The sequence below is a fragment of the Limulus polyphemus genome, unplaced genomic scaffold (genome assembly GCF_000517525.1).
Source record: "Limulus polyphemus unplaced genomic scaffold, Limulus_polyphemus-2.1.2 Scaffold151, whole genome shotgun sequence".
NCBI classification, from domain to species: domain Eukaryota; kingdom Metazoa; phylum Arthropoda; class Merostomata; order Xiphosura; family Limulidae; genus Limulus; species Limulus polyphemus.
Genome location: NW_013665761.1, coordinates 427246 through 436197, shown reverse-complemented (window position 1 = coordinate 436197; position 8952 = coordinate 427246). Strand labels below are relative to the sequence as shown.

The window sequence follows — 8952 nt, the reverse complement described above, 5'->3', positions numbered from 1 at the left end:
CAACGAATAGTGGGATTGACCGTCACATGATAACGCCCCCACGGCTGTAAGGGCGAGCATGTTTGATGATCTGGGGATTCGAACCCGCGACCCTCAGATAACGAGTAGAGTACCCTAACCACCTGGCCATGCCGGGCTGGTTTCGCACCTTAACCCTAAACATTTTTCAAACAATTTATACCAGAAATTGTTTGTGGGTCCATTATTGTGTTTGATGCAGGATCCCATACAAATAATGAATCACATAAAATTGTCATAAAAATACCTTTAAATTTGCAGTTAATTCCACTATTTTGATTAATATTAAAATATGTATTTTTAAATGTTTGAAAAGTTTGATGCACTTTTTCTTTAAAACATTCCAAGATAAATTACCAATAAGTGTTATATCTTAGATTACTATACATGCAAAAAGTCATTCTCTATAGTAATTTGCATATCTTCTACAGTGATCAAAGAAAAGGATACTTAAATTTTTTACTATGGTATGTCTACAATACGTTTACGCCTTTATATGAATTATGCGTATGTTAAATAGTGATTAGTTCTGTTTACAGAAGCGAATGGCACTATAAAAATCTATCTACATCGATCTCAATTGTTAGGCAATCTCGAATTTTCTCATACAGTTTCCAATAAATTATTAAATATATCATCGTTAAAGTGGAAAAATATTCAAATGATCAAGTAAAAAACGTGAATAAAGGTTTTCTTTTATATTATTTTGAAAGCTAATATTTTGAAACTATCTTGCGTTCTAGTTAAATCTAACAATGTATCTTCAATCTAATGCAGTTGTGACTTGGATACAATTTTGTTATTTCTAAACTTAGATTTTATCATTATAAAAGGGATTCTGTTTATTTTCGAAGCAGTGAAAAATATCATCTTAGATGTTTAGAAGATTAAGATTGGTTACCTAATAGTATAAAGGGTGCTATAACACAGAAATCGAAGCAGTAATATTACATTATGAAATGAGAGTAAAAAAAATAAAACTTCCAGCTCCAAACGATTATTTCAACAATAACCATGAACAAGAAAAAGAAAAAAAAGATTATAAACAAAATGATTTTGTGAATTTTGTTTTGTTTTAGTTCCTCGGTGTAATTATTATATGGCCTACTAATTAAATATTTTCTTAATTTTCATTCTCTCATACTACGTTATACATTTCTCGCCAGCTCAAATGTCAACGACTAGGGATAACATTATTCGTATTTAAGTGATTTTCACAAAATTCCATCTTGAAATAATAATAATACTGCCTTTGTTAGTTATTGAATTATTAGAAAGTTTGGTTGAAATATTATGTTCATTGGAATCGTAATTGATTTCTGGAACACGTTAAAACAGATTTTTATCACATGAAATTACAAAAGCACGGATTTTATCACTAAGCATGTGTATTTTACTAAATCTAAGAGACGAGTGACAGTTTATTTGTTTGTTTTAAGTTAAGCACAAAGCTACACAATGGGCTATCTGTGCTCTGCCCACTCCGGGTATCGAAACCCGGTTTCTAGCGTTGTAAATCCGTAGACATACCGCTGTGCTACTGGGGGATTATAAAAAAAAGAATTTTGTTTTTGTAAATTTCGCTTCACTGGATTTACTAAGAACTTTTGGGTATTTAATTCGAGAACTAATTTAGTTAATGTCAAAACACATTAAGATATTCTTTTTCTTAGTGACATCTCTTTAGCTCATTGATTACATAAATTATGGATGCTGTCATTACTGCACATTAAAAGGTACACGTGCATCATTATTATAAAAACGTGCACGATATTATAATTTATGTATACCTTACTAATTAATATATTTTTTAAGAGTACGCGTTTATAACTCAACATATTATTCATGCTTTCTTTTACCGAACATTCTTTTTAGACATGTCATTAGGACGATTAAACCACTTATTAAGCATTTATCACTGAAGTATATTGATATTTTGTTAGGCCCGGTATGGCCAGGTGGTTAGGGCGCTCGACTCGCAATCTGAAGGTCGCGGGTTCATAAACCCCGTCATACCAAACATGCTCGTTCTTTCAGCCGTAGGGGCGTTATAATGTCACAGTCATTCCCACTATTCGTTGGTAAAAGAGTAGCCTAAGAGTTGGTGGTGGGTGGTGATGACTAGCTGCTAAATGAGGGACGGTTAGCGCAGATAACCCTCGTGTAGCTTTGCGCGAAATCCATAACAAACAAACTATGATATTTTGTTCACGAATTCTAATGAAGGGAAATTATACAAACAGTACTAAGCAACTAATGTGCAGTGTGATCACTGCTTTGCCTCTGAACTCTAACGTGATAATAAGATATATCTACACGAGAATAGCCCAATATTTACATTTTGCTTTATAGTACGGTATTTTAATTTTTAATGAAATCTGTATCGGAGGCTATAGTAACAGCTAATATTGATATCATCGGTGTAAAGTTTATCATATGTTCTGAGAATTTATCATTGTAAATGTATTTGTTGTGATTTTAAACCTAAATAGTTACGTTTACTGCGAATATATTTTTTTGTATTATGTAATGTCAAAACTGTAACAGCGTAGATGGCCTAGTTCAATATATCCGTAATAATAACATCAGCGTAACCAGTTTCTTATAGGGAAGCACACAACATGTAAAATTCTATTACTTTTTACAAATTAAAATATGCGATAATAAGGAACGTACCTCAAATTAACCGCTTGTATGTTACTGATAAAATTCACAGTTAGAAATATAGTTGTATTAATGTAAAATGCCTCGAAATGTGATTAATACAATGTTTATTTGATCTGAAAAATATAAATATCAAACTATACACACTTTTACATTTATACTCTAGTAATGACAGTTCCTCTTAACATAAGCTAATTTCTTGGTTTATAGTTTAACAAAATATGCTTCTTACACACCATTTCCCAAAGTTTATTGTATCATTTATTTATATAATCATAACAATTTATTAAATTTCATAATTATACTTGAATACATCAAATACGATACAATTCTAATCTAATACTCATTCTGGAACTAGGGTAATAAGAGTTTTTATACTGCAACCTTAAAGCCCATAGGACAATTAATAAAGATAATGAACTTAAACTTTACTTATATATTTTTTCTTAATAAAGGCCCAGCAATTAAAGTAGATGGAATCGTGGGTCAAGAAGTTGCTTTGCCTTGTAATATTACGGCTCCTACGTTCGACGATGATGTAGCATTAGTGTTGTGGTACAAAGATGAGTCATCGACACCTATATACAGTCTAGATGCGAGGAGAGGGGTACTTGGACATGGCAGACACTCGTCAAGTGATAACTACGCTACAAGGACTTACTTCAGTACAGTTTCGAAACCAGCCACTTTGCAATTAACTTCGGTTACAAAAGAAGATGAGGGAAGATATACCTGTCGGGTAGACTTTAGGAAAGCTCGAACAAGATATTCTGAAATTATGTTGAAAATTATAGGTATGTGTCATCCACATCTATACAGCTTGAAATACATATGAACTCATTTATATTTTATCAGTTAGTAGTGTTGTACCTAGAGATTTATTTACTTCTTAATGGAGCTAATGTATTTCTTATTCATTCCAGCGACATGAGTGCATGAGTGATAGGCAATAGGTAAATTGTATACAACGGAACTATCTAAATTAAACTATAACTACGTAGAAAAGCATTAAACGAGCTTAGAAGAGCAAATTCTTAATATGTATATATATGTATATTTATATATTAGTTGTTGTTGTTATTTTTGCGCAAAGCTACACAAAATTCTGTCCATCGAAATAAATCAAACCCTGGATTTTAGTGTTTAATTCCGTAAACTTGCAACTGACCAACCGGTAGGGAGGACATATGTATATTAGTAATAGCTGTAAAATATACGTCTGAAATAATAAAAAACAGGTAATGAATTTTGTTTTTCAAAGAAAATCTAATTTTACTTTACATTATGTAGAACTACAAGGAGATTACTTAACGTTGCTTGGCATGGCCTGGTGGTTAGGGCACTCAACTCCCAATCTATGTCTCGCGGGATAGAAACGCGTTTCCGAATATACTTGCTCTTTTGGCCAAGCGATCGTTATAATGTTATAGTTAATCCCACTATTCGTTAGTAAAAAGTAGCCTAAGAGTTGCCTGCGGGTGGTTTTGGCTAGCTGCTTCCTTTCTAGTTTATCACTTACAAATTAGGAATGGCTAGTGCAAGATAGCTCTCGAGAAGCTTTGAGCAAACATTCAACAAGCAATTACTTAAAGCTTCAACCGTATAATAAAACACTGAACTATCTTTAGATTGTAAATATAGTTTTACCATAATTGGGTAAAAGCCTACCATTAAAGTACTTATTTACTGGCATTAGCCATTCAAAACCTTAGGCGAAGAATTTAGTAATTAGTTTTCTAAATTTACTTTAATGAAACGCTCATATTTTGCAAGGCTCGTTTAACTGTTGCTCATTTACCATGCTTTGAAGTGGTCCATTATTAACTTCTGCACGTATTAACATTGGTTAAATGGCATTACATAGCTCTAACGTCTTTCAATTCTAAAATTAAAAATGTTAGTACGATAACAGTCAGTTTTTTTCTTGTAATGATGTTTTTTCAGATAATTAAAAGCGTCTGCGATTGAAATTACGTGACTTGCTGGAATTAAAATTGGGTTTAAATTTTGTTTATTTTCTTCTAAGTAGGACTTCCATGCACAAACGTATCTATAGCTAAAAGGGAAACAAAATTGGTTAATTAAAAAATGCAGTTTTAAAGAATTCATAAAAGGCTCAGATGAAACTTTAGTGTCTTCAGGAAAGAAAATAAGAATAGAGATTACTGACAAGTTGAGAACTTTTGCTAATTCAGTTTGTCATTAGTGATTTACTTCCAAAGAAATATTTAAAGACTGTGAACAATTTAGAAACGTTGAAACATTTTAACTTTGCTTGTTCTGAAAAGTGTGTTTTCTTTCCATTTAAGACTTTCAAAGAATTGTATAAAATCATGAAGTGTGAGTATTGATTCAATTAATAATCCTTTCAAATCGTATCAGAATTTAAGTGTAATTCCTAGTAGTTCATATGGCTTCACTGTAGTAAAATACCACAAGTGCATGACAATTTAAATCAAACAAAAACAAGGTTGGAGTAGGCTACGTAATTTCTTGCTAAATAAGGGTTACACATTTATCAAAGTTAAAATTTAATCGAGACATTTCGGGATACATTATGAACACGAATACGTATGCAGGAGGACGAAGCTAGTACTTTACCTTTTCCTTCTGAGTGAATAACGTTTGTTGTCTGTAAGCCTTTTTCAACATCAATTTTTTTTATGGTAGCCTAGCTTCGTCACAATGATATGTTTTAGGGATTGTAGGGCTCTCTTTCGTAACCATAAACTACATACAGTTGGACCAAGTCGTTGCTCTAGATTTGCTAAGGTTATGGTTTCAGACTCTCTGACTGTGAGAAATCTCCTTGCGATATTTCTTTCTGTTTCTATTACGAAAATTAAAGGACTTTTTCTTATTCCTAATCTGCACTACAATCTTTAAAATCTCCAATTTCTTAGCATTCCAGTGTTCACACTAAAAAATATCAGTCAGAAGTATTATACTGTCAAGCGATAACAAAATATACGTATGAACAAGAAATACACAATTCCGCGAATTAGTCCACTTATGTTTACAAGTTCGCAGTGAAGTTCAAAAAATGACATTGAGAGTATCATTAAAATTTACATATATATGTGACTTCAAGCAGCAGTAATATTTAAAATTTCCAACCGGTAATACATCACAAGTATTTGAATTAAATAATCTAATATTTGTAAAGCTAGATTTAAAACACAACAACAAAAACTGCTCGCCGTTTTAATTGTTTCTTAAACAGTATACTTATGGTCTTAAGTTGATTAGAAATGATAAAAGCAGATTTATCTTAAGATTTTCCTGATTCTTGATTATTTTTATACCTGCTTTTCTTATAAAATATAATTTCAGTGTACTTAACACATTAAGAACTCTTTTTATTTTTTAAATGAAAATGTTTTAGAGGTACAATACTGTTTTTTAGAACAGATTGTGTTAAAAATACCCGTGAGCCATTATTTATTGTTGATACAATAATATATATCAAATAACGCTTTCATGTGATCAGAGTGGTATATCCGTTAAGTTTATATGAAATACAGAAAAAACAAACTAAATTAGGGCTATAAAATTTTATATCTGAGTTCACAATCATAAAGAGGCGGTGATGTATGTCTCAATGTAATAGCTCGTTGAGTAGTTTAATTAAAGAAAAATAAAAACTTTCAGGGGGTGGGTGATGATTTTTTGAACGACACTTTACCCTTAATTGTCTGTAGACCTACTGGAAGTGAAAATATTTTGTTCCAGTTTCTGGCCTAATTAGCAATTGCATTAAACCATCAACATCTAGCATCTCAAACACAAAATGTCTCACGAAGTTAGTCTTCAGATAAAATTTCTAGTAACTATGCAGAATATACTTCAAACATAAAAATAAAGTTGCTAAATTACTATATTCACTTGAGACTTAAGAAACGAATTTAATAACTGGACTATAACCTAAACAGTCAACTCGTAGTACTGTCATTGAAACGATGCAAGGCTGGTTCATAACAAAATATAAGGAGCAGGAGTTCTATGACGAATATTAAAGGCTTTCTTCTTCGAAATGCTGTGCCCAATAGTCCTACAGCCTTTAGCACTTTCGCTATACGAATGGGCTTTTTCAACCATAACTATAACCGTGGCAGAGTTATGGTAGGTAGAAAGGTGGGAGATCGCCATGAACCAAATATTGATGTTAAACATGCATCTCATGGCCCACGACTCATATCTACAGCAACATACCAAGGTATTGAAATGGAGAAATAATAATTTTAGTCCTCTGTATTTAAACCCAAAACTACGAAAGTATTATTCTAGTTTTTCAAATCTTGTAGAACAAAGCTCAATTTATATATATAAGCATGTGAGAGGCATAAATTTACAAATGTTATCTGACATTAGTTGAAGCCTGGTGGGACTAAATTCGATTTTAAATATTTTTTGTCCTGATATCAAACGAGATAATATTATCTCGATTAATTACATGGTATTAATTATGAATTAGACCTTTCTAGATTTCTTCAAGCCAGTGACTGTGAATTGAAGAATACTTTCATAGATCACTATTATGCCTAATAAGGAGCCATAGCTAATTATTTATATATATATATATATATATAGAAAGTGTACAATTACATTTCTATACTTTAATAATGCGCATTCTTATTATAGTGAATATGACTATATTAAATAATCCTCAAGAGCTCAACTATAATTGGTTCAGTTAAAGTAGTCGGGTTTAGACGTACTTAAAAAATCAAAGATAATATTTAGAACTCAAATTAGGAGCATTATATTATTTTCTGAATATCTCTCATGACCAAATATTATATTTATAGCAGTATAATTACTTATCCCAATGCTTAATGCAAGTTGTAGCTTTATCGGCATGTATGTTCAACAAACTCCTCATCCAGATCTTAAGATGGCAGGACCACACTTGGCAGGCGGACTAGGGGTGGTTCAGGGGGTGCTCTTATGTATATGACGTAAACTCCCTACGGAAGAGGGCTAAAGTAAACCCAAAAGGTCCCCAGGCATGATGAAGTTTAAGAGTAGGCAGACGTGCTCAGGTACCACAGGTGGGTGTTCTTACAGACTTTTATTTAAGGGGAGGGAGCACGGATATCATAGAAGTAATTGGGGATAAATGATGAGCCTTTTAGGTACATTGAAGTCTCTGTGAATCATAAGGGGGCCTTCGAACCCTGCAGCGAAGCGCGGGTATCTTACGCTAGCTTAGCAGTACACGTAATCCTCATAGACTAATTTAAGATAACTTAATCACACGATAATTGACTTTGTTACTTTGTATACGCACCTGAAGAGTTAAAACAGAGCAGAAATTTCATGATGGGTATTATGTCATGTGATGTACATTGAAGTCAATAAACATATATGTTAAAACATATATTAACTAATATTAACGCGACCGCTACTAAATATTAACAAACCAAAAGAAAAAAAAACATCTCTTGAACCACGTCCAAATAGAGAAAAAAAAATCCAAATGCTTACAATTTGCTTATCTTCTACTCTGTAGCGCTGGGAAGAAAGTAAGGCAGCAATTAAAGAAATTGGAAAGATATTAGGATTTCATTGCAAAATTACTTGATGAGTGGTCGTTCTAAGCGTACCCTTGCATACGTTCCACGGAATACTATCTAAGCTAAAGTTGAAATATTTACCAATCGCTATGTAAACTTTGTTTTAAATACTTGTCCTAGTCACATGACACAAGAACGACTTCGAGGAAATATTTAAAGATGCAAGATAATCGTATTTACGTTTCACTTGAAGCTTGCTCAGACTATATTGTGATTCTTCCTGCTGAATATATTATACATAACTGAACAACAATAATAGAAATGAAAATGTCTATATTAAATAATGCGCAGTAAAGTGATTTATTGTTTAAATATAATCAATACTTGAAAATGTTTAGAAATATTCTTCAGCAGTTTGGAAGAAATGTATTTTCCACGACCAGTGAATGTAAGGGTCAATATCGCAGAATCTATTGAGTTTCTGTATATGTACATTTATATTAAACTCCTTCATAAGACAATTATGCTTAATGATAAGTTAGCTGAATTTTACAGTTATAATCTGAAATATACTTGGGTTAACGAAAGCTAATCATATAGATATGTTTTACGCAGCAATGAGAGTATCTTACCTAATTTTTCTCATAGAGGCATCTTAGCTACAATTACAAATACTCACCCTAAACTTTAGTCTTCATACTTTGAAAGTTTGTAAAGAGTGTTTGCCAAACTTACTCTTCTGAAGCCCCCAGTG

At 32.2% G+C, this 8952-nt stretch overlaps 1 protein-coding gene across 1 annotated transcript in view; it reads left to right on the top strand.

Moving 5' to 3' along the window:
- The window catches only part of LOC106475995 (hemicentin-1-like), an 83256-nt gene that overhangs the window by 38090 nt on the left and 36214 nt on the right, over positions 1 to 8952 (top strand). Inside the window, exon 2 of the mRNA XM_022381094.1 lies at positions 3138 to 3476. Within this exon, the coding sequence (XP_022236802.1) occupies positions 3138 to 3476 (339 nt within the window). The remainder of the gene's footprint in view (positions 1 to 3137; positions 3477 to 8952) is intronic.